Source organism: Heterodontus francisci, chromosome 6, assembly GCF_036365525.1.
Source record: "Heterodontus francisci isolate sHetFra1 chromosome 6, sHetFra1.hap1, whole genome shotgun sequence".
NCBI classification, from domain to species: Eukaryota; Metazoa; Chordata; class Chondrichthyes; order Heterodontiformes; family Heterodontidae; genus Heterodontus; species Heterodontus francisci.
The window spans coordinates 1,391,238-1,416,156 of record NC_090376.1 but is presented as its reverse complement, the minus strand read 5'-3'; the positions used below and the strand labels follow the sequence as shown (position 1 = coordinate 1,416,156).

Sequence of the window (24,919 nt, the reverse complement as noted above, 5' to 3'; positions counted from 1 at the left end):
AGAGGGGCTGGTGGAATGAGCAGACATATTGCAGAGGATATTCAACAGAGAAAAGTGTGAGGTGATACATTTTAGTCAGAAGAATGAGGAGAGACAGTACAAGCTTAATGGTACAACATGGGTGCAAGAACAGAGAATCCTGGGGGTGTTTGTGCACAAATCTCGAAGGTGGCAGGACAAGTCAACAAAGCCGTTAATAAAGCACATGAGATCCCAGGCTTTATAAATAGAGGTATAGAGTCTGTACTGAGTGTGAAGAAGGTAGGCAGTGCAGGAGTCCCCTTGCTTGCTAATCATAAAAGCAAAATACTGCGGATGCTGGAAATCTGAAATAAAAACAAGAAATGCTGGAAATACTGAGCAGGTCTGGCAGCATCTGTGGAGAGAGAAGCAGAGTTAACGTTTCAGGTCAGTTCTGAAGAAGGGTTAACTCTGCTTCTCTCTCCACAGATGCTGCTAGACCTGCTCAGTATTTTCAGCATTTCTTGTTTTTATTGCTTGCTAATCAGTTTTCCAGTTTGGATACTGGTGAGAGCAATGGTTCCTTGGGAGAGTGGAGCCAGAGCAAAGTCTGTGGCACCATGTGTGGGTCAGCTGTACAGGAGGGGAGGATGAAGAGAGGAAGAGCAGTAATGATGGGGAATTCAAACGTCAGGGGATCAGACAGGTGTTTCTGCGGCAGTAAACGTGACTCCAGGATGGTGTGTTGCCTCCCTGGTGCCAGGGTCAAGGATGTCATGGAGCGGCTGCAGGACATCCCTTCTGGGGGAGGGTGAACAGCCAGAGGTCATGGTCCACATTGGTACCAACGACATAGGTAGGAAAAAGGATGAGGTCCTGAAAGCAGATTTTAGGGAGCTGAAAAGGAAATTAAAAAGCAGGACGTCCAAAGCAGTAATCTCAGAATTACTCCTAGTGCCACGTGCTAGTGAGCATAGGAATCGGAGGATTGATCAATTGAACATGTGGCTGGAGAATTGGTGCAGGAGGGATTACATCAGATTTCTAAGGCATTGGGATCGGTTCTGGGGCAGGTGGGACCTGTACAAGATGGACGGGCTACACTTAACAGGACCGGAATTAACATCCTCACAGGGAGATTTGCTAGTGCTATTGGGGAGGGTTTAAACTAGCTTGTCAGGGCAATGGGAACCTGAGGGGTAACTCAAACTGGAAGGAAGTAAAGCTGGTAAGAGGAGGTAGAAAAGTAGCAAGCGACATTAGAAGGCAGACAAAACAAAGACATCAACTAGGCTTAGAATGCAGAATGTCAAGAAGACAAGGTTAAGGGCACTCTACCTGAATGCACTCAGCATTTGTAACAAGGCAGATGATTTAAAGGCACAAATAGAGGTAAATGGGTATGATCTAATTGCCATAACGGAAACGTGGCTACAGGGTGACCAAGATTGGGAACTGAATATTCAAGGATATTTGACGTTTAGGAAGGACAGGTGAAAAGGAAAAGGAGGTGGTGTTGTGCTGATAATAAGGGATGGGATCAGTACATTAGTAAGGGAGGATCTCAGATCGCAAGAACAAAATGTGGAATCTGTTTGGGTGGAGCTAAGAAACAGCAAGGGGCGGCAAACATTGATCGGAGTTGTTTAGAGGCCACCAAACAGGAGATTAGAGAAGCATGTAGCATGGGTAATACAGTAATCATGGGTGATTTCAATCTGCATATAGACTGGGTAAACCTAATGAGCATTAATGCTTTGGAGGATGAGTTTCTGGAGTATGTTCGGGATGGTTTTCTAGAGCAGTATGTTGAGGAACTGATTAGAGGACTGGCTATTTTAGATCTAGTATTATGTAATGAGAAAGGGCTAATTAATAATCTTGTTATAAAAGAACCTTTAGGGATGAGTGACCATAATATGATAGAATTTTACATTATGTTTGAAAATGAGGTGGTTCAATCTGAAGTCAAGGTGTTAAATTTGAACAAAGGAAATTATGAAGGAATGAGGGTATGAACGAACATGCAGGTGCAGCAAGCAATTAAGAAGGCTAATGGTATGTTAGTCTTTGTCGCAAAAGGATTTGAGTACAGGAATAGTGAAGTCTTGCTTCAATTGTATAGAACCTTGGTTAGACTGCACCTGGAGTACTGTGTGCAGTTTTGCTCCCCTTACCGTAGGAAGGATATTATTGCCATAGAGGGAGTGCAACGAAGGTTCACCAGACTTGTTCCCGGGATGGTGGGACTGTCCTATGAAGAGAGATTGGGGAAACTGGGCCTGTATTCTCTAGAGTCTCGAAGAATGAGAGGTGATCTCATTGAAACCTACAAAACACTTAAAGGGATAGACGGGGTAAATGCAGTTGTTTCACCTTGTTGGGGAGTCTAGAACCAGGGGACACAATTTCAAAATAAAGGGGAAGCCACTTAGAACAAACAAAGAACAAAGAAAATTACAGCACAGGAACAGGCCCTTCGGCCCTCCAAGCCTGCGCCGATCCAGATCCTCTACCTAAACATGTCGCCTATTTTCTAAGGGTCTGTATCTCTTTACTTCCTGCCCATTCATGTATCTGTCTAGATACATCTTAAAAGACGCTATCGTGCCCGCGTCTACCACCTCCGCTGGCAACGCGTTCCAGGCACCCACCACCCTCTGCGTAAAGAACTTTCCACGCATATCCCCCCTAAACTTTTCCCCTTTCACTTTGAACTTAGGACAGAGATGAGGAGAAATTTCTTTACTCAGAGGATTGTGAATCTTTAGAATTCTCCACCCCAGAGGGCTGTGGAAGCTCAGTTATTGAGTATGTTTAAATCAGAGATTGACAGATTTCTAAATACAAATGACATGTAGGGATATGGGAATAGCATGGGAAAAAATGTATTGAAATAGATGATCATCCATGATCATATTGAATGGCGGGGTCGGCTCGATGGGCTTAAAGGCCTACTCCTGTTCCTATGTTTCTAAGTGCCAGGAAGTTATGCTAAACTTTTATAAATAGTTGCTTGGAACTTGAGCATTGCTGAAAAAAGAGAGATGCTGTCAAAGCTATTCGGCTTGTACTCATCAGGACTGCTGCAAGAATGCCAAATTTCAAAGGGAGCAGCAATTTATTCTGCACGAGAAAAGGGTGCTGATTCCTAGAAGCTACATATATTCATACGCAGGAATCTGTCCTCTGCAGGCAAAAATAACATGTCAAGGCTTTGCACCTTTTTTGAAACAAAAGCGTGGGGGACAATAATTCCCTGGTGCATTCTCCATAGCAACGCCTCAACCAATCAGAGCCAACTTGCCAACCAATCTGCACCCTTTCCTCATGCAGGCTCGAGGGGCTGAATGGCCTTCTGCTGCTAATTCGTATGTAAATTTTTGTTCCCTTTGAAATTTGGCATTCTTGCATCTGTCCTCATGAGTGCAAGATGTAAAGCTTCGACGGCATGTCTCTTTATTCAGCCATATTAAACCTTTATAAAATGTTAGTTTGGCCCCAGCTGGAGTATTGTGACCAATTCTAGGCACTGCACTTTCAGAAGGATGTGAAGGCATTGGAGCAGGTGTAGAAAAGATTTACTAGAATGGTGGCAGGGATGAGGGACTTCAGTTACGTGGACAGACTGGAGAAACTGGGATTGTTCTCCTTAGAGCAGAGAAGGCTAAGGGGAGATTTGATCGAGGTGTTCAAGATCATGAAGATTTTTGATAGAGTAAATAAAGAGAGAATGTTTCCAATTGCTGAAAAGCCAATAAGCAGAGACACAGATGTAAGGCAGTTTATCAGAAAAGTACAGTGATAATTATGGGGGATTTTAACCTACATATAGACTGGAAAAAACTGATGGGTAGAGGTAACCTAGAGGAAGAGTACATAGAATGTTTTCGGGATAATTTCTTGGAACAGTATGTTCTGGAGCCAACCAGAGAGCAGGCTATACTAGACCTGTGCAACGAGATAGGATTAATTAATGACCTCACAGTTAAGGCACCCCTAGGTAGCAGCGATCATAATATGATTGAATTTTACATTCAGTTTGAGGGAGAGAAGAGTGGGTCCAAAACTAATAGTTTAAACTTAAATAAGGGTAATTATGAGGGCACAAAAGCAGAGCTAGCTAAAGTGAACTGGCAAATCAGGTCAATAGAGATGCAGTGGCAGACATTTAAGGGGAGATTTCAGCATACACAATAGATACATTCCAACGAGAAAGAAAAATTCCAAGGGTGGGACCCACCATCCATGGTTAACTAAAACAGTTAAAGATAGTATCAAACTTAAAGAAAAAGCCTATAATTGCGCAAAGATGGTAGGTAAGAAGATTGGATAGAATATAAAAACAGCAAAGAATGACTAAAAGATTGATAAGGAAGATAAAATCAGAGTACGAGAGAAAGCTAGCTAAAAATATAAAGACAGATAGTAAGAGTTTCTTTTTTTTATTCATTCATGGGATGTGGGCATCCCTGGCCAGGCAGCATTTATGGTCCATCCCTAATTGCCCTTGAGAAGGTGGTGATGAGCTGCCTTCTTGAACTGCTGCAGTCCATGTGGGGTAGGTACCCCCACAGTGCTAGCTAGGTTTGCTAGGCCATTTCAGAGAGCATGTAATATTCAACCACATTGCTGTGGGTCTGTAGTCACACGTAGGCCTGGACTAGGTAAGGACAGCACATTTCCTTCCCTAAAGGACATTAGTGAACCAGATGGGTTTTTAACAACAATCGACAATGGTTTCATGGCCATCATTAGACTAGCTTTTTAATTCCAGATTTATTAATTGAATTCAAATGCCACCTTCTGTCTGTGGTGGGATTTGAACCCATGACCCAGAGCAATACCCTGGGTCTCTGGGTTACTAGTCCAGTGACAATATCACTATGCCACCGCCTCCCCCTCTTTCTAAAGATATTTTAAAAAGAAGTGTTAGCAATTGAGCATTGATCCTATACAAAGTGAGTCTGGGGAATTACGATAGCGACGTTTAAGAGGCATCTTGACAAATACATGAATAGGATGGGAATAGAGGGATACGGTCCCCGGAAGTGTAGAAGGTTTTAGTTTAGGCAGGCATCAAGATCGGCGCAGGCTTGGAGGGCCGAATGGCCTGTTCCTGTGCTGTACTGTTCTTTGTTCTTTGAATAATAAGGAGATGGCAGATGAATTGAACAGGTATTTTGCATCAGTCTTCACTATTGAGGATACAAGTAACATCCCAGTATTGGCTGTAAGTCAGGAAATGGAAGGGAGGGAGGAACTCAAGAAAATTACATTCACCAGGGAAGTGGTACTGAGCAAATTGTTGGAGCTGCAGGCGGACAAGTCCCCGGGTCCTGATGGACTTCATCCTAGGGTGTTAAAAGAAATGGCTAGTGAGATAGTTGATGCGGTAGTTTTAATTTTCCAAAATTCCCTAGATTCGGGGAAGGTTCCATTGGATTGGAAAATAGCGAATGTAACACCTTTATCCAAAAATGGAGGGAGACAGAAAGCAGTAAATTACAGGCCAGTTACCTTAACATCTGTTATAGAGAAAATGTTAGAAGCTATAGCAGGGCATTTAGAAAAATTCAAGGTAATCAGGCAGAGTCAACATGGTGAAAGGGAAATCATGTTTAACCAATTTGTTGGAGTTCTTTGAGGGAGTGACATGTGCTGTGGATAAAAGGGAACTGGTGGATGTACTGTACTTAGATTTCCAGAAGGCATTTGATAAGGTGCCACATCAAAGGTTATTTTGGAAAATAAAAGCTCATGGTGTAGGGGGTAACATATTGGCATGGATAGAAGATTGGCTAGCTAACAGGAAACAGAGAATAGGCATAAGTGGGTCATTTTCTGGTTGGCAAAATGTAACGAGTGGTGTGCCACAGGGATCTGTGCTGGGGCCTCAACTTTTTACCATTTATGTAAATGACTTAGATGTAGGGACCGAAGGTATGGTTGCTAAATTTGCTGATGACACAAAGATAGGTAGGAAAGTAACTTGTGAAGAGGGGACATAAGGGGGTTACAAAGGGATATAGATAGGTTAAGTGAGTGGACAAAGACCTGGCAAATGGAGTATAATGTGGGAAAGTGAGAAATTGTCCACTTTGGCAGGAAGAATAAATAAGAAGCATATTATCTAAATGGTGAGAGATTGCAGAGCTCTGAGATGCAGAGGGATCTGGGTGTCCCAGTGTATGAATCGCAAGAGGTTAGTATGCAGGTACAGCACGTAATTAGGAAAGCTAATAGAATGTTGTCATTTATCACAAGGGGAATTAAATACAAAAGTAGGGAGGTTATGCTTCAACTATACAGGGCGTTGGTGAGAACACATCTGGAGTACTGTGTACAGTATTGGTCTCCTTATTTAAGGAAGGATGTAAATGCGTTGGAGACAGTACAGAGAAGGTTTACTAGACTGATACCTGGAATGTGTGGGCTGTCTTATGAGGAAAGATTGGACAGACTAAGCTTGTATCTGCTGGAATTTAGAAGAGTAAGAGGCGACTTGATTGAAACATATAAGATCTTGAGGACTCTTGACAGGATGGATGTGGAAAGGATGTTTCCCCTTGTGGGAGAATCTAGAACTAGGGATCACTGTTTAAAAATAAGGGGTTGTCCATTTAAGACAGAGATGAGGAGAAATTTTTTTCTCAGTGGGTTGAGAGTCTTTGGAATTCACTTCCTCAGAAGGCAGTGGAAGCAGAGTCTTTGAATATTTTTAAGGCAGAGGTAGATAGATTCTTGATAAGCAAGGGGGTGAAAGGTTATCGGGGGTAGGTGGAAATGTGGAGTAATCAGTTCAGCCATGAACTTATTGAATGGCGGAGCAGGCTCGAGGGGCTGAGTGGCCTACTCCTGCTCCTAATTTGTATATTTGTAAGATGATTGGCAAAAGAAGCAGAGGCAACATCGAGAAAAACTTTCTACGTAAGTTTGGTCTGGAGGGCATTAGCTATGAGGAGAGGTTGGAAAAACTTGGATTGTTTTCACTGGAACGACGGAGGTGGAGGTGCGACATGATAGAGGTTTACAAAGTTATGAGTGGCATGGACAGAGTGGATAGTCAGAAGCTTTTTCCCAGGGTGGAAGAGTCAGTTACTAGGGGACATAGGTTTAAGGTGCGAGGGGCAAAGTTTAGAGGGGATGTGCGAGGCAAGTTTTTTTACACAGAGGGTGGTGAGTGCCTGGAAATTGCTGCCAGGGGAGGTGGTGGAAGCAGATACGATAGCGACGTTTAAGAGACATCTTGACAAATATATGAATAGGATGGGAATAGAGGGATATGGGCCCCGGAAGTGCAGTAGGTGTTAGTTTCGGCAGGCATCAAGATTGGCGTAGGCTTGGAGGGCCGAATGGCCTGTTCCTGTGCTGTACTGTCCTTTGTTCTTTGTTCTTTGTAAGTGGTTAGGATTTGGAAGGCATGGCCTGATAGGATGATGAATACAGATTCAATAGTAGCTTTCAAAGGGAATTGGATAAATATTTGAAGCAGAAAAAAATGCAGGGATTTGGGAAAGAGCAGGGAATGGGACTAATTGGATTCCTCTTCGAAAGATCCAGCACAGACTTGATAGGCTGAATGGTCTCCTGTGCTGTTCCATTCTCTCATTCTATGCTTCCAAGAGCAGGTCAGTTCTCCCCAGTGTCCTGGCCAGTATTCAAACATCATTGAAGCACATGCTTTGCTCACTCTTCATTTCAGTTTGTGAAATCTTAGTTATCGAGTCATAGAGTTATACAGTACAGAAACAGGCCCTTCAGCCCATCATGTCTGTGCTGGCCATCAAGCACCTAGCAATTCTAACCCCATTTTCCAGCCCTTGACCCATAGTCTTGTATGCTGTGGTGTTTCAAGTGCTCATCTAAATACTTCTTAAATGTTGTGAGAGTTCCTGCCTCTACCACCTCTTCAGGCAGTGTGTTCCAGATTCCAACCACCCTCAAATCCCCTCTAAACCTCCTGCCCCTTACCTTAAATCTATGCCCCCTGGTTATTGACACCTCCGCTAAGGGAAAAGTCTCTTCCTATCTAATGTATCAATGCCCCTCATAATTTTGTACCTCAATCATGTCCCCCCTCAGCCTTCTCTGCTCCAAGGAAAACAACCCTAGCCTTTTCAGTCTCTCTTCATAGCTGAAATGCTCCAGCCCAGGCAATATCCTGGTGAATCTCCTCTGCACCCTCTCCAGTGCAATCACATCCTTCCTATAGTGTGGTGCCCAGAACTGTACACAGTACTCCAGCTGTGGCCTAACTAGCGTTTTATACAGCTCCATCATAACCTCCCTGCTCTTATATTCTATGCCTTGGCTAATAAAGGCAAGTATCCCATATGCCTTCCTAACCACCTGTGCTGCTGCCTTCAGTGATCTATGGACAAGTACACCAAGGTCCCTCTGACCCTCTGTACTTCCTAGGGTCCTACCATCCATTGTGTATTCCCTTGCCTTGTTAGTCCTCCCAAAATGCATCACCTCACACTTCTCAGGATTAAATTCCATTTGCCACTGCTCCGCCCATCTTACCAGCCCATCTATATCATCCTGTAATCTAAGGTTTTCCTCCTCACTATTTACGTCACCACCAATTTTCGTGTCATCTGCAAACTTACTGATAATACCTCCTGTATTCATGTCTAAATCATTAATGTACACTACAAACAGCAAGGGTCCCAGCACCGATCCATGCAGTACACCACTGGTCTTGTGTGTGAAATGGTTGCTGTGTTCCCTACATTACACTGACTGCAGTTCTCCGCCTGTGAAATGTTCCAGGATATCCACAGCACAGTGGCACAGTGGTGCAGTGGTTAGCACCACAGCCTCACAGCTCCAGGGACCCGGGTTCGATTCCGGGTACTGCCTGTGTGGAGTTTGCAAGTTCTCCCTGTGTCTGCGTGGGTTTCCACCGGGTGCTCCAGTTTCCTCCCACAGCCAAAAGACTTGCAGGTTGATAGGTAAATTGGCCATTATAAATTGCCCCTAGTATAGGTAGGTGGTAGGGGAATATAGGGACAGGTGAGGATGTGGTCAGAATATGGGATTAGTGTAGGATTAGTATAAATGGGTGGTTAATGGTCGGCACAGACTCGGTGGGCCGAAGGGCCTGTTTCAGTGCTGTATCTCTAAATCTGAAATTGTGAAGTTGATGGGGAAGTGCAAGTTCTGTTTTTCTCCTGAAATAAAATGCTTTTCATGAAATTTGGATCAATGAATGGATTTACCTGAAGAGTCTCTGTCTCTCCTCACCAATCAGGCCTATGCAGAGTATTATCGATGACATTAAGGATGGAGCAGGTGCCGCATATGGAGCAGAAAAGCTAACGGAACTTCAAAAATTGCTGCCTGAGAAAGAAGAGGTACGTGGGAATGCGCGGCCGTCTAGATTCATAGATTTTTATAGCTTACCAGGAGGCCATTTGGCTGATATGAATAATTTTAAATCTGATCTTGGTATGTTTTCGCTAGACATGGGTACTTGAGGATATGAAGCCAAGGCTGGTGGATGGAGTTAGGATAAAGGTTGAATTACGGAACAGGCTGGAGGAGCTGGGCGGCCTCCTCCTGTTCCTGTGTGACATAAAAACAAAATAGGAAATAGGAGCAGGAATAGGCCATTCAGCCCCTCGAGCCTGCTCCGCCATTCAATACGACCGTGGCTGACTTTCTGCCTCAGTTACACTTTTCCGCCCGCTCCCCATATCCCTTGATTCGCTGAGACACCAAAACTCTGTCTATCCCAGCCTTAAGTATATTCAGTGATGGAGCATCCATAACCCTCTGGGGTAGAGAATTCTGAAGATTCACAATCCTTTGAGTGAAGAAATTTCTCCTCATCTCAGTCCTAAATGATTGGTTCCCTATCCTGAGACTGTGCCCCCGTGTTTTAGATTCCCCAGCCAGGGGAAATAATCTCAGTGTCTACTCTGTCCAGCCCCTTCAGAGTCTTGTATGTTTCAGTGAGATCACCTCTCATTCTTCTGAACTCCAGTTCCTATCCAATTATTCCCCCCTCCCCCCACCGCAAAGTTCTCCTTTTCCAATATTTCTCCATTTCCATCAAAAGCTACTGCAGATTCTTGTCCAGCTCTGTCACGTTATCCAGGCCCTGACTTGTCCACAAACAAAACAGTTCTCCTGATCTTGCCCTTTGATCATTTCTGTCCTTGAGGCACAGACTCGATATTCGAAGTGTGTTTAACCACTGATTGGGATGGTTTCACATTCCTTTTTGTGCCTTTACTTCAAAAATGAGGATCCTTTCTCATTGCAAAACAGAAGCAAAATACTGCAGATGCTGGAAATCGGAATTAAAAACAGAAAATGATGGAAATACACAGCGGATCTGGTGGCATCTGTGGAGAGAGAAACAGAGTTAACATTTCAGGTCTGTGACCTTTCAACAGAACTGACCTTTTTTACAGCTTTAACAAGTTGTCCTCCCACTTCTAAAGATTTGTGTGAGCTTCACAGGCCAAGAACCAGACATCTCAAACTAAACATCTTCTCTACGTCTACCCCCTCAATCTTAAAGACTGCTATCAGGTGGCCCCTCAACCTTCTCTTTTCTATTTTTCCCTTCGAGGTTGTATTTTTGCACCTTCTTTCAATGCCTCTCCAAACTTTTCATCAAATGCATCATTTAAAAATCCTTTCAGCACCTTAAGAGGGCAAATGGGTGGGAAGTCAAAAAACTTCAAGCTCAGGGTGAGCAGGAAATAGGAAATTATTTGGAATGATTTAGAAGAGAGAGTATCAACCCTCTCCGGGCAGCAGTTTGATATCAATCAAATTTTCTTTTTATTCATTTGTGGCATGCGGGCGTCGCTGGCTAGGCCAGCATTTGTTACCCATTCCTAATTGCTCCTGAGAAAGTGGTGGTGAGCTGCCTTCTTGAACCACTGCAGTTCTTGGGGTGTAGGTACATCCACAGTGCTGTAAAGAAGGGAGTTCCAGGATTTTGACCCTTTTCGTAGACTAGTTGAAAGGACTTAAAACAAGAAATGGGTGGGGCTGAGAGATAAAGGGAGCAGGTGGGTCAGTGGGGATTGAGGGATACGGGGAGAAGGTGAGTCGCTGGGGGTTGAGGGATATGGGGAGAAGGTGGGTCGTTGAAGATTGAGGGATATGGGGAGAAAGTGGGTCGTTGGGGATTGAGGGATATGGGGAGAAGGTGGGTCGTTGAGGATTGAGGGATATGGGGAGAAAGTGGGTCGTTGGGGATTGAGGGATATGGGGAGAAGGTGGGTCGTTGAAGATTGAGGGATATGGGGAGAAAGTGGGTCGTTGGGGATTGAGGGATATGGGGAGAAAGTGGGTCGTTGGGGATTGAGGGATATGGGGAGAAGGTGGGTCGTTGGGGATTGAGGGATATGGGGAGAAAGTGGGTCGTTGGGGATTGAGGGATATGGGGAGAAGGTGGGTCGTTGAAGATTGAGGGATATGGGGAGAAGGTGGGTCGTTGAAGATTGAGGGATATGGGGAGAAGGTGGGTCATTGGGGATTGAGGGATATGGGGAGAAGGTGGGTCGTTGAAGATTGAGTGATATGGGGAGAAGGTAGGTCATTGGGAATTGAGGGATATGGGGAGAAAGTGGGGTCGTTGGGGATTGAGGGATATGGGGAGAAGGTGGGTCGTTGAAGATTGAGGGATATGGGGAGAAGGTAGGTCATTGGGAATTGAGGGATATGGGGAGAAAGTGGGGTCGTTGGGGATTGAGGGATATGGGGAGAAGGTGGGTCGTTGGGGATTGAGGGATATGGGGAGAAGGTGGGTCATTGGGAATTGAGGGATATGGGGAGAAGGTAGGTCATTGGGAATTGAGGGATATGGGGAGAAAGTGGGGTCGTTGGGGATTGAGGGATATGGGGAGAAGGTGGGTCGTTGGGGATTGAGGGATATGGGGATGTGGGTCGTTGAAGATTGAGGGATATGGGGAGAAAGTGGGGTCGTTGGGGATTGAGGGATATGGGGAGAAAGTGGGGTCGTTGGGGATTGAGGGATATGGGGAGAAAGTGGGTCGTTGGGGATTGAGGGATATGGGGAGCAGGTGGGTCGTTGAAGATTGAGGGATATGGCAAGAAGGTGGGTCGTTGGGGATTGAGGGATATGGGGAGAAGTTGGGTCGTTGGGGATTGAGGGATATGTGGAGAAGGTGGGTCGTTGAAGATTGAGGGATATGGCAAGAAGGTGGGTCGTTGGGGATTGAGGGATATGGGGAGCAGGTGGGTCGCTGGGGATTGAGGGATATGGGGAGCAGGTGGGTCGCTGGGGATTGAGGGATATGGGGAGAAAGTGGGTCGTTGGGGATTGAGGGATATGGGGAGAAAGTGGGTCGTTGGGGATTGAGGGATATGGGGAGAAGGTGGGTCGTTGAAGATTGAGGGATATGGCAAGAAGGTGGGTCGTTGGGGATTGAGGGATATGGGGAGAAGGTGGGTCGCTGGGGATTGAGGGATATGGGGAGAAGGTGGGTCGTTGAAGATTGAGGGATATGGGGAGAAGGTGAGTCATTGGGGATTGAGGGATATGGGGAGAAGGTGGGTCGTTGAAGATTGAGGGATATGGGGAGAAGGTGGGTCGTTGAAGATTGAGGGATATGGGGAGAAGGTGGGTCGTTGGGGATTGAGGGATATGTGGAGAAGGTGGGTCGTTGAAGATTGAGGGATATGGGGAGAAGGTAGGTCATTGGGAATTGAGGGATATAGGGAGCAGGTGGGTCGCTGGGGATTGAGGGATATGGGGAGAAAGTGGGTCGTTGGGGATTGAGGGATATGGGGAGAAAGTGGGTCGTTGGGGATTGAGGGATATGGGGAGAAGGTGGGTCGTTGAAGATTGAGGGATATGGGGAGAAGATGGGTGATTGGGGATTGATGGATATGGGGAGAAGGTGGGTTGTTGAGGATTGAGGGATATGGGGAGAAGGTGGGTCGTTGAAGATTGAGGGATATGGGGAGAAGGTGAGTCATTGGGGATTGAGGGATATGGGGAGAAGGTGAGTCATTGGGGATTGAGGGATATGGGGAGAAGGTAGGTCGTTGAAGATTGAGGGATATGGGGAGAAGGTGGGTGATTGCGGATTGATGGATATGGAGAGAAGGTGGGTCGTTGAAGACTGAGGGATATGGGGAGAAGGTGAGTCATTGGGGATTGAGGGATATGGGGAGAAGGTGGGTCGTTGAAGATTGAGGGATATGGGGAGAAGGTGGGTGATTGCGGATTGATGGATATGGAGAGAAGGTGGGTCGTTGAAGACTGAGGGATATGGGGAGAAGGTGGGTCGTTGAAGATTGAGGGATATGGGGAGAAGGTGGGTGATTGCGGATTGATGGATATGGAGAGAAGGTGGGTCGTTGAAGACTGAGGGATATGGGGAGAAGGTGAGTCATTGGGGATTGAGGGATATGGGGAGAAGGTGGGTCGTTGAAGATTGAGGGATATGGGGAGAAGGTGGGTGATTGCGGATTGATGGATATGGAGAGAAGGTGGGTCGTTGAAGACTGAGGGATATGGGGAGAAGGTGGGTCGTTGAAGATTGAGGGATATGGGGAGAAGGTGGGTCGTTAGGGATTGAGGGATATGGGGAGAAGGTGGGTCGTTGGGGATTGAGGGATATGGGGAGAAAGTGGGGTCGTTTGGGATTGAGGGATATGGGGAGCAGGTGGGTCGTTGGGGATTGAGGGATATGGGGATGTGGGTCGTTGAAGATTGAGGGATATGTGGAGAAGGTGGGTCGTTGAAGATTGAGGGATATGGGGAGAAGGTAGGTCATTGGGAATTGAGGGATATGGGGAGAAAGTGGGGTCGTTTGGGATTGAGGGATATGGGGAGAAGGTGGGTCGTTGGGGATTGAGGGATATGGGGATGTGGGTCGTTGAAGATTGAGGGATATGTGGAGAAGGTGGGTCGTTGAAGATTGAGGGATATGGGGAGAAGTTGGGTCGTTGGGGATTGAGGGATATGGGGAGCAGGTGGGTCGCTGGGGATTGAGGGATATGGGGAGAAAGTGGGTCGTTGGGGATTGAGGGATATGGGGAGAAAGTGGGTCGTTGGGGATTGAGGGATATGGGGAGAAGGTGGGTCGTTGAAGATTGAGGGATATGGGAAGAAGGTGGGTCCTTGAAGATTGAGGTATATGGGGAGAAGGTGGGTTGTTGAAGATTGAGGAATATGGGGAGAAGGTGGGTCGTTGGGGATTGAGGGATACGGGGAGAAAGTGGGTCATTGGGGATTGAGGGATATGGGGAGAAGGTGGGTCATTGAAGATTGAGGGATATGGGAAGAAGGTGGGTGATTGCGGATTGATGGATATGGGGAGAAGGTGGATCGTTGAAGATTGAGGGATATGGGGAGAAGGTAGGTCATTGGGGATTGAGGGATATGGGGAGAAGGTGAGTCGTGAAAAATTCTTGAAAGCTTATTATGGAAGGATAATGCTGGAGCCTATCTTTACTCAGTTTCTCAAAGTAAAAGGATTACAAACCTGTAGCTCCTCACTCAAAAACCCTTTGCCAGTCCTAGTGAGTGTCTCAAGTGCTCAAGTAAAACCCCAATTAACTTCCTCCATCTTCACATGATTAAACAATTGATACACAATTAAGATTCCCTTTCTTTTATAATAAAAGTTAGATTAACATGCTCAAACATCATTTCAAAATAAATTCCACATTAGGTACAGAGTATTAACATGCTCAAAGAACATTTCAAAATAAATCAAAATAAATTTGATATTAGCTACAAAGTATTACATTGCACAATGCCCCTCCTCTAGCATCCTTAACAGTTTCTTTGTACTAGCATTTCTTTTTGTAAGACAATCAGAGAGCTGATGACTTGCATCTACACATTTAAGTTAAGTTTAGAGATTCCCTTTCTCTCCAGCATTTGTTTCAATCCAGCAGGTTACTATGTAGTCTTTTCTCACTCTCACTTTTTGTAGAGTATATGTTATCCCACAAGGAACGGTTATCCACATAACATTCATTAGGTATCCTCTCTGCAGTATGAGAGAAGGAGGAGGAGAGGTGACTTAATAGAGACATACAAGATAATCAGAGGGTTAGATAGGGTGGATAGTGAGAGTCTTTTTCCTCGGATGATGATGGCAAACACGAGGGGACATAGCTTTTAGTTGAGGGGTGAAAGATATAGGACAGATGTCAGAGGTAGTTTCTTTACGCAGAGAGTAGTAGGGGCGTGGAACGCCCTGCCTGCAACAGTAGTAGACTCGCCAACTTTAAGGGCATTTAAGTGGTCATTGGATAGACATATGGATGAAAATGGAATAGTGTAGGTCAGATGGTCGGCGCAACATCGAGGGCCGAAGGGCCTGTACTGCGCTGTAATGTTCTAATGTTCTAATGTTCTAATGATCTTTCTGTGATGACCTAACACAGTTAACTGGAATGGGAGTAACACTCTAAATAGGATTGTTGATTCAAACTTATTCCAGACTTATTCTGCTTAATATCTAAACCAATATATTTAAAGGCCCCACAAGCCTGACTCCCAATCTTAAATTCTGCCCTAATCTTAATAACATATTTCTCAAAATCCGCAGTACCACCCCATAAGAAATCATCATAGTGCATCATGAAGATGTCTGAATGTTTCCCTTTATGATACCAATAAAACATTGCACGATCTGCTTTTAGCTAAACACAATCAATTTTCAACAAAACAGATCTCACTGAGAAATACCACATCCTGGAAGCATCATTAAGGCCATAGGTGCATTTGTTCAGTTTCCATAATTTTCCTTCTGTATCTGCTGCCTCTTTAGGTGGTTTCAGATACACTTCTCTCTGAAAAGTATCACCTTGCAGAAATGCAGCTTTTATGTCAATGGATCTACATTCCCATGAATATGTGGCCAAAAGAGCAAAAAAGATTTTCAAGATTACTTTTCCAGCTGTGGGAGAGTCCACTCTAACATCGGTATCACCCAGTCGCTCTTCAAAACCCCTCGCAACTAACCTTTAGTCTTATAAGTTCCATCGGGAAGGACTTTTTCAGTGCAAATCCATCTCTGTGACAAGGCTGGCTGTCCTCTATCTGGTATCTCAGAATAAACTCCAAACTCTCTCCAACTCTCTAATTCCTTATATTTTGCTTCTCTTAGTTTATCCTCAAGTTTATTGGCAACATTAAAACTTCACGATCATGAGGTTTACTGCTTCTAGTTCTATTCCGAGACTGCCCTCTAGCCTTCGTTTCATTGTGGAATCTGTTCATACTACGGCCTCTTAGTACTTTGATGTCTTTTGGAACTACTGCGAGAAGATATCCCTCACACGGAGGCTCTTTCTCCTGTACCTGATTGTTTCCTTACGCAAGAGTCACTTCCTGACCCACTATCAAAACTTGCACTGTGCTTTCTTACTCTCCACTCTTTCACCCCATTCTGCCAGTCCATGGCTCTGGCTTCTTGGCCATCATCTTGAACATTTAACAAATATTTAAACTTGCCTGCACATTTTCCTGCACGCCCCATATTGTCGCATTCCTCCATTTACCAGATCCCTCTGGAATATCTGTCACCCGAGTACCTACTCGAGGCAGTTATCCTTTGGACACGATAGCTTTTTCATGAGCATCATGATCAGTTACATTACTATCCAACTCTTGAACTACCTGTGCCTCAGGACCTTCATTACAAAACACATGAATATTTGAGGTCCAAGATGCCTCTACTCCCTCGATCAGCTCCTCCGATTGAGATTTTGTAATCAACCCCAATTAATCTTGAAGAATAAATTGAACAGTTTGATTTCCATGCTTGATAACTACTGTTTTACCATCCTGACTGATTACCTTACCAGGGCCCTTCCATTCCCGATGGCCCTCTCTTTTATAATACACCAAATCTCCTGAACTAAACTCCGCCTCAGATGGCTTATACGATGCCTCAGAGCTCTAAAATTTTCTCAGAGACCTCAGCCTCGATGAAAGCCCATCTGCCTGCATGTAAAGCATTCAAATGTGTACAAAAAAATTGAACTAATTGTAGTACCTGCTAGAGCAGGAGGACTGTTGCACAGTACAGAAGGCAATTTTGGAATTCTGCCCATAGACCAATTGATCGGGACTAATCCTCCAACTATCTGAAGTGAATTCTGAGCATGAACCGTCCATGCCAGGGCAGTTGTCAACTTGCAGTTTGGCTGGTCAGCTAAGACTTTATGTCACATTTCATCCACCACTGTGTGATTCCTTTCACAAAGCCCATTGTTGAAAGGAATTTCAGCTGCAGTATTCATAAACGGTAATGTTCATGTTTTCACACATGTCTCTGAACTCGTCATTGGCAAATTCCCCTCCATTATCAGTCAGAAACTTAGCGAGTGCCCCAAGCCCAGTCTCTATCCATTTCTCCATAATTTTGTCCAGAATCACCCTTTTGTCCTTACTATTTATTATTGTAGAAAGATTAAATCTAGTTGCTGGGTCTATAAAATGTAGAATGAAAATATTGTTGTCTTTGTCCCAAACCTTTAAATGCATGGCAACTGCCTTGTTTTAGTCACGTGCCAATGGAAAGCTTAAAATAGGACATGACGGCATCCTCTGATACCTTTTACAGATTTCAAATGAACAAAGAACAGTACAGCACAGGAACAGGCCATTCGGCCCTCCAAGCCTGCGCCGATCTTGATGCCTGCCTAAACTAAAACCTTCTGCACTTCTGGGGCCCATATCCCTCTATTCCCATTCTATTCATGTATTTGTCAAGATGTCTCTTAAACGTCGCTATCGTATCTGCTTCCACCACCTCCCTTGGCAGCAGGTTTCAGGCACTCACCACCCTCTGTGTAAAGAACTTGCCTCGCACATCCCCTCTAAACTTTGCCCCTCTCACCTTAAACCTATCTCCCCTAGTAACTGACTCTTCCACCCTGGGAAAAAGCTTCTGACTATCCACTCTGTCCATGCCGCTCATAACTTTGTAAACCTCTATCATGTCGCCCCTCCACCTCCGTTGTTCCAGTGAAAACAATCCGAGTTTTTCCAACCTCTCCTCATAGCTAATGCCCTCCAGACCAGGCAACATCCTGGTAAACCTCCTCTGTACCCTCTCCAAAGCCTCCACGTCCTTCTGGTAGTGTGGTGACCAGAATTGCACGCAATATTCTAAGTGTGGCCTAACTAAGGTTCTGTACAGCTGCAACATGACTTGCCAATTTTTATACGCTATGCCCCGACCGATGAAGGCAAGCATGCCGTCTGCCTTCTTGACTACCTTATCCACCTGTGTTGCCACTTTCAGTGACCTGTGGACCTGTACGCCCAGATCTCTCTGCCTGTCAATACTCCTAAGGGTTCTGCCATTTACTGTATACCTCCCACCTGCATTAGACCTTCCAAAATGCATCACCTCACATTTGTCCGGATTAAACTCCATCTGCCATTTCTCCGCCCAAGTCTCCAACCGATCTATATCCTGCTGTATCCTCTGACAATCCTCATCATTATCCGCAACTCCACCAACCTTTGTGTCGTCCGCAAACTTACTAATCAGACCAGCTACATTTTCCTCCAAATCATTTATATATACTACAAACAGCAAAGGTCCCTGCGGAACACCACTAGTCACATCCCTCCATTCAGAAAAACACCCATCCACTGATACCCTCTGTCTTCTGTGACCGAGCCAGTTTTGTATCCAACTTGCCAGCTCACCTCTGATCCCGTGTGACTTCACCTTTTGTACCAGTCTGCCATGCGGGACCTTGTCAAAGGCTTTACTAAAGTCCATATAGATAACATCCACTGCCCTTCCTTCATCAATCATCTTCATCACTTCCTCAAAAAACTCAATCAAATTAGTAAGACATGACCTCCCCTTCACAAAACCATGCTGTCTCTCGCGAATAAGTTTGTTTGTTTCCAAATGGGAGTAAATCCTGTCCCGAAGAATCCTCTCTAATAATTTCCCTACCACTGACGTAAGGCTCACCGGCCTATAATTTCCTGGATTATCCTTGCCACCCTTCTTAAACAAAGGAACAACATTGGCTATTCTCCAGTCCTCTGGGACCTCACCTGTAGCCAATGAGGATGCAAAGATTTCTGTCAAGGCCCCAGCAATTTCTTCCCTTGCCTCCCTCAGTATTCTAGGGTAGATCCCATCAGGCCCTGGGGACTTATCTACCTTAATGCATTGCAAGACACCCAACACCTCCTCCTTTTTGATAATGAGATGACTGAGACGGCTCTGGAGCTGCGGATGGACTCACTTTGGAGCATGCGTGATGCTGAGGAGGTCGTGGATAGCACGTTTAGTGAATTGGTCACACCGCAGATTAGGATTGCTGAGGGAGAAAGGGAATGGGTGACCAAAAGGCAGAGAAAGAGCAGGAAGGCAGCGCAGGTGTCCCCTGTGGTCATCTCCCTCCAAAACAAGTATACCGATTTGGATACTGTTGAGGGAGATGGCTCACCAGGGGAAGGCAGCAGCGGCCAGGTTCATGGCACCGTGGCTGGCTCTGCTGTTCAGAAGGGCGGGAAAAAGAGTGGAAGGGCTATAGTCATAGGGGATTTGATTGTAAGGGGAGTAGATAGGCGGTTCTGTGGTCGAAAACGAGACTCCCGAATGGTATGTTGCCTCCCAGGTGCACGGGTCAGGGATGTCTCAGATCGGCTGCAGAACATTCTGAAGGGGGAGGGTGAACAGCCAGTTGTCGTTGTGCACATAGGCACCAATGATATAGGTAAAAAAACGGGATGAGGTCCTACAAGCAGAATTTAGGGTGTTAGGAGCCAAGTTAAAAAGTAGGACCTCAGAGGTAGTAATCTCAGGATTGCTACCAGTGCCACGTGATAGTCAGAGTAGAAATGAAAGAATAGTCAGGATGAATGCGTGGCTTGAGAGATGGTGCAGGAGGGAGGGGTTCAGATTTTTGGGACATTGGGACCGGTTCTGGGGGAGGTGGGACTATTACAAATTGGATGGTCTACACCTGGGCCGGACTGGAACCAATGTCCTTGGGGGTGCTTTTGCTAACGCTGTTGGGGAGGGTTTAAACGAATGTAGCAGGGGGATGGGAACCAAAGGAGGTCAGTGGAGAGTAAGGAGGTAGTAACTAAAGCCTGTAAGGAACTAGATAATGAAGTCAGCGTGACTAAGGGAAAGAGTAGGCGGGGAGCAGATGATGAACGCAAAGGGACTGGTGGTCTGAGGTGTATTTGTTTTAATGCAAGAAGTGTAATAGGTAAGGCAGATGAACCTAGGGCTTGGATTAGTACCTGGGAGTATGATGTTATTGCTATTACTGAGACTTGGTTAAGGGAAGGGCATGATTGGCAACTAAATATCCCAGGATACCGATGCTTCAGGCGGGATAGAGAGGGAGGTAAAAGGGGTGGAGGAGTTGCATTACTGGTCAAAGAGGATATCACAGCTGTGCTGAAGGAAGGCACCATGGAGGACTCGAGCTGTGAGGCAATATGGGCAGAACTCAGAAATAGGAAGGGTGCGGTAACAATGTTGAGGCTGTACTACAGGCCTCCCAACAGCGAGCGTGAGATAGAGGTACAAATATGTAAACAGATTATGGAAAGCTGCAGGAGCAACAGGGTGGTGGTGATAGGAGATTTTAATTTTCCCAACATTGACTGGGATTCACTTAGTGTTAGAGGTCTAGATGGAGCAGAATTTGTAAGGAGCATCCAGGAGGGTTTTCTAGAGCAGTATGTAAATAGTCCAACTCGGGAAGGGGCCATACTGGACCTGGTGTTGGGGAATGACCCCGGACAGGTGGTTGACGTTTCAGTAGGGGACTACTTTGGGAATAGTGATCACAATTCCGTAAGTTTTAGAATACTCATGGACAAAGACGAGAGTGGTCCTAAAGGAAGAGTGCTAAATTGGGGGAAGGCCAACTATACCAAAATTCGGCAGGAGCTGGGGAATGTAGATTGGGAGCAGCTGTTTGAAGGTAAATCCACATTTGATACGTGGGAGGCTTTTAAAGAGAGGTTGATTAGCGTGCAGGAGAGTCATGTTCCTGTGAAAATGAGGGGTAGAAATGGCAAGATTAGGGAACCATGGATGACAGGTGAAATTGTGAGACTAGCTAAGAGGAAAAAGGAAGCATACATAAGGTCTAGGCGGCTGAAGAAAGACGAAGCTTTGAAAGAATATCGGGAATGTAGGACCAATCTGAAACGAGGAATTAAGAGGGCTAAAAGGGGTCATGAAATATCTTTCGCAAACAGGGTTAAGGAAAATCCCAAAGCCTTTTATTCATATATAAGCAGCAAGAGGGTAACTAGAGAAAGGATTGGCCCACTCAAGGACAAAGGAGGAAAGTTATGCGTGGAGTCAGAGAAAATGGGTGAGATTCTAAATGAGTACTTTGCATCGGTATTCACCGGGGAGAGGGACATGACGGATATTGAGGTTAGGGACAGATGTTTGATTACTCTAGGTCAAGTCGGCATAAGGAGGGAGGAAGTGTTGGGTATTCTAAAAGGCATTAAGGTGGACAAGTCCCCAGGTCCGGATGGGATCTATCCCAGGTTACTGTGGGAAGCGAGGGAGGAAATACTTGGGGTCTTAACAGATATCTTTGCAACATCCTTAAACACGGGTGAGGTCCCGGAGGACTGGAGAATTGCTAATGTTGTCCCCTTGTTTAAGAAGGGTAGCAGGGATAATCCAGGTAATTATAGACCGGTGAGCCTGACGTCAGTGGTAGGGAAGCTGCTGGAGAAGATACTGAGGGATAGGATCTATTCCCATTTGGAAGAAAATGGGCTTATCAGTGATAGGCAACATGGTTTTGTGCAGGGAAGGTCATGTCTTACCAACTTAATAGAATTCTTTGAGGAAGTGACAAAGTTGATTGATGAGGGAAGGGCTGTAGATGTCGTATACATGGACTTCAGTAAGGCGTTTGATAAGGTTCCCCATGGTAGGCTGATGGAGAAAGTGAAGGCGCATGGTGTCCAAGGTGTACTAGCTAGATGGATAAAGAACTGGCTGGGCAACAGGAGACAGAGAGTAGCAGTAGAGGGGAGTTTCTCAAAATGGAGACGTGTGACCAGTGGTGTTCCACAGGGATCCGTGCTGGGACCACTGTTGTTTGTGATATACATAAATGATTTGGAGGAAAGTATAGGTGGACTGATTAGCAAGTTTGCAGACGACACTAAGATTGGTGGAGTAGCAGATACTGAAGGGGACTGTCAGAGAATACAGCAGAATATAGATAGACTGGAGAGTTGGGCAGAGAAATGGCAGATGGAGTTCAATCAGGGCAAATGCGAGGTGATGCATTTTGGAAGATCCAATTCAAGAGTGAACTATACAGTAAATGGAAAAGTCCTGGGGAAAATTGATGTCCAGTGAGATTTGGGTGTTCAGGTCCACTGTTCCCTGAAGGTGGCAACGCAGGTCAATAGAGTGGTCAAGAAGGCATACGGCATGCTTTCCTTCATCGGACGGGGTATTGAGTACAAGAGTTGGCAGGTCATGTTACAGTTGTATAGGACTTTGGTTCGGCCACATTTGGAATACTGCGTGCAGTTCTGGTCGCCACATTACCAAAAGGATGTGGATGCTTTGGAGAGGGTGCAGAGGAGGTTCACCAGGATGTTGCCTGGTATGGAGGGCGCTAGCTATGAAGTGAGGTTGAGTAGATTAGGATTATTTTCATTAGAAAGACGGAGGTTGAGGGGGGACCTGATTGAGGTGTACAAAATCATGAGAGGTATGGACAGGTTGGATAGCAAGAAGCTTTTTCCCAGAGTGGGGGATTCAATTACTAGGGGACACGAGTTCAAAGTGAAAGGGGAAAAGTTTAGGGGGAATATGCGTGGAAAGTTCTTTACGCAGAGGGTGCCTGGAACGCGTTGCCAGCGGAGGTGGTAGACGCGGGCACGATAGCGTCTTTTAAGATGTATCTAGACAGATACATGAATGGGCAGGAAGTAAAGAGATACAGACCCTTAGAAAATAGGCGACAGGTTTAGATAGAGGATTTGGATCGGCGTAGGCTTGGAGGGCCGAAGGGCCTGTTCCTGTGCTGTAATTTTCTTTGTTCTTTGTTCTTTCTTTGAGACTATCTGCACTCCCTTCCCAAGGCTCATCATCCACCAAGTCCTTCTCTTTGGGGAATACTGATGCAAAGTACTCATTTAGTACCTCGCCCATTTCCTCTGGCCCCACACATACATTCCCTTCTCTGTCCTTGAGTGGGCCAACCCTTACCCTGGTAACCCTCTTGCTGTTTATATACGTATAAAAAGCCTTGGGATTTTCCTTAATCCTGTTTGCCAATGACTTTTCATGACCCCTTTTAGCCCTCCTGACTCCTTGCTTAAGTTCCTTCCTACTGTCTTTATATTCCTCAAGTGCTTCGTCTGTTCCTAGCCTTCCAGCCCTTACGAATGCTTCCATTTTCTTTTTGACTAGGCTCACAATATCCCGCGTTATCCAAGCTTCCCGAAACTTGCCAAACTTCTCTTTCTTCCTCACAGGAACATGCTGGTCCTGGATTCTAATCAACTGATGTTTGAAAGACTCCCACACGTCAGATGCTGATTTACCCTCAAACAGCCGCCCCCAATCGAAATTCTCCAGTTCCTGCCTAATATTGTTATAATTAGCCTTCCCCCAATTTAGCACCTTCACCCGAGGACTACTCTTATCCTTATCCACAAGTACCTTAAAACTTATGGAATTATGGTCACTGTTCCCGAAATGCTCCCCCACTGAAACTTCAACCACCTGGCCGGGCTCATTCCCCTATATCAGGTCCAGAATAGCCCCATCCCTCGTTGGACTTTCGACATACTGTTTCAAGAAGCCTTCCTGGATGCTCCTCACAAATTCTGCCCCATCCAAGCCCCTAGCACTAAGTGAGTCCCAGTCAATATAGGGGAAGTTAAAATCACCCACCACTACAACCCTGTTACCTTTACATCTTTCCAAACTCTGTCTACATATCTGCTCCTCTACCTCCCGCTGGCTGTTGGGAGGTCTGTAGTAAACCCCCAACATCGTGACTGCACCCTTCCTATTCCTAAGCTCCACCCATATTGCCTTGCTGCACGACCCCTCTGAGGTGTCCTCCCGCAGTACAGCTGTGATATTCTCCTTAACCAGTAATGCAACTCCCCCACCCCTTTTACATCCCCCTCTATCCCGCCTGAAGCTTCTAAATCCTGAAACATTTAACTGTCACTCCTGCCCTTCCCTCAGCCAAGTCTCTGTAATAGCAACAACATCATATTTCCAAGTACTAATCCAAGCTCTAAGTTCATCTGCCTTACCTGTTATACTTCTCGTATTGAAACAAATGCACTTCAGGCCACCAGTCCCGCTGTGCTCCGTAACATCGCCCTGCCTGCTCTTCCTCTTAGTCCTACTGGCCTTATTTACTACGTCCTCCTCATTTATTTCACTTGCTGTCCTACTGCTCTGGTTCCCACCCCCCTGCCACACTAGTTTAAACCCTCCCGAGTGACGCTAGCAAACCTCGCAGCCAGGATATTTGTGCCTCACCAGTTTAGATGCAACCCGTCCTTCTTGTACAGGTCCCATCTGTCCCTGAAGAGATCCGAATGGTCCAGATATCTGAAACCCTCCCTTCTACACCAGCTGCTCAGCCACGTGTTTAGCTGCACTATCTTCCTATTTCTCGCCTCACTGGCACGTGGCACAGGGAGTAATCCCGAGATTACAACCCTAGAGGTCATGTCTTTTAACTTACTACCTAACTCCCTAAACTCCCCCTGCAGGACCTGATCACCCCTTCCAGCCTATGTCATTGGTACCGATGTGTACCACAACATCTGGCTGTTCACCCTCCCCCTTCAGAATGCCCTCTGTCCGTTCAGAGACATCCTTGACCCTGGCTCCAGGGAGGCAACATACCATCCTGGACTCTCTTTCACGTCCACAGAAGTGCCTATCTGTGCCCCTGACAATAGAGTCCCCTATAATTATTG

The 24,919-nt window shown here is 45.7% G+C and overlaps 1 protein-coding gene across 1 annotated transcript in view; it reads left to right on the top strand.

Annotated features, from left to right (window-relative positions):
- Positions 1-24,919, top strand: part of LOC137371056 (FH2 domain-containing protein 1-like) — a 104,767-nt gene that overhangs the window by 24,924 nt on the left and 54,924 nt on the right. Inside the window, exon 3 of the mRNA XM_068032955.1 lies at positions 9,221-9,323. Coding sequence (XP_067889056.1) covers positions 9,221-9,323 — 103 coding nt within the window. The remainder of the gene's footprint in view (positions 1-9,220; positions 9,324-24,919) is intronic.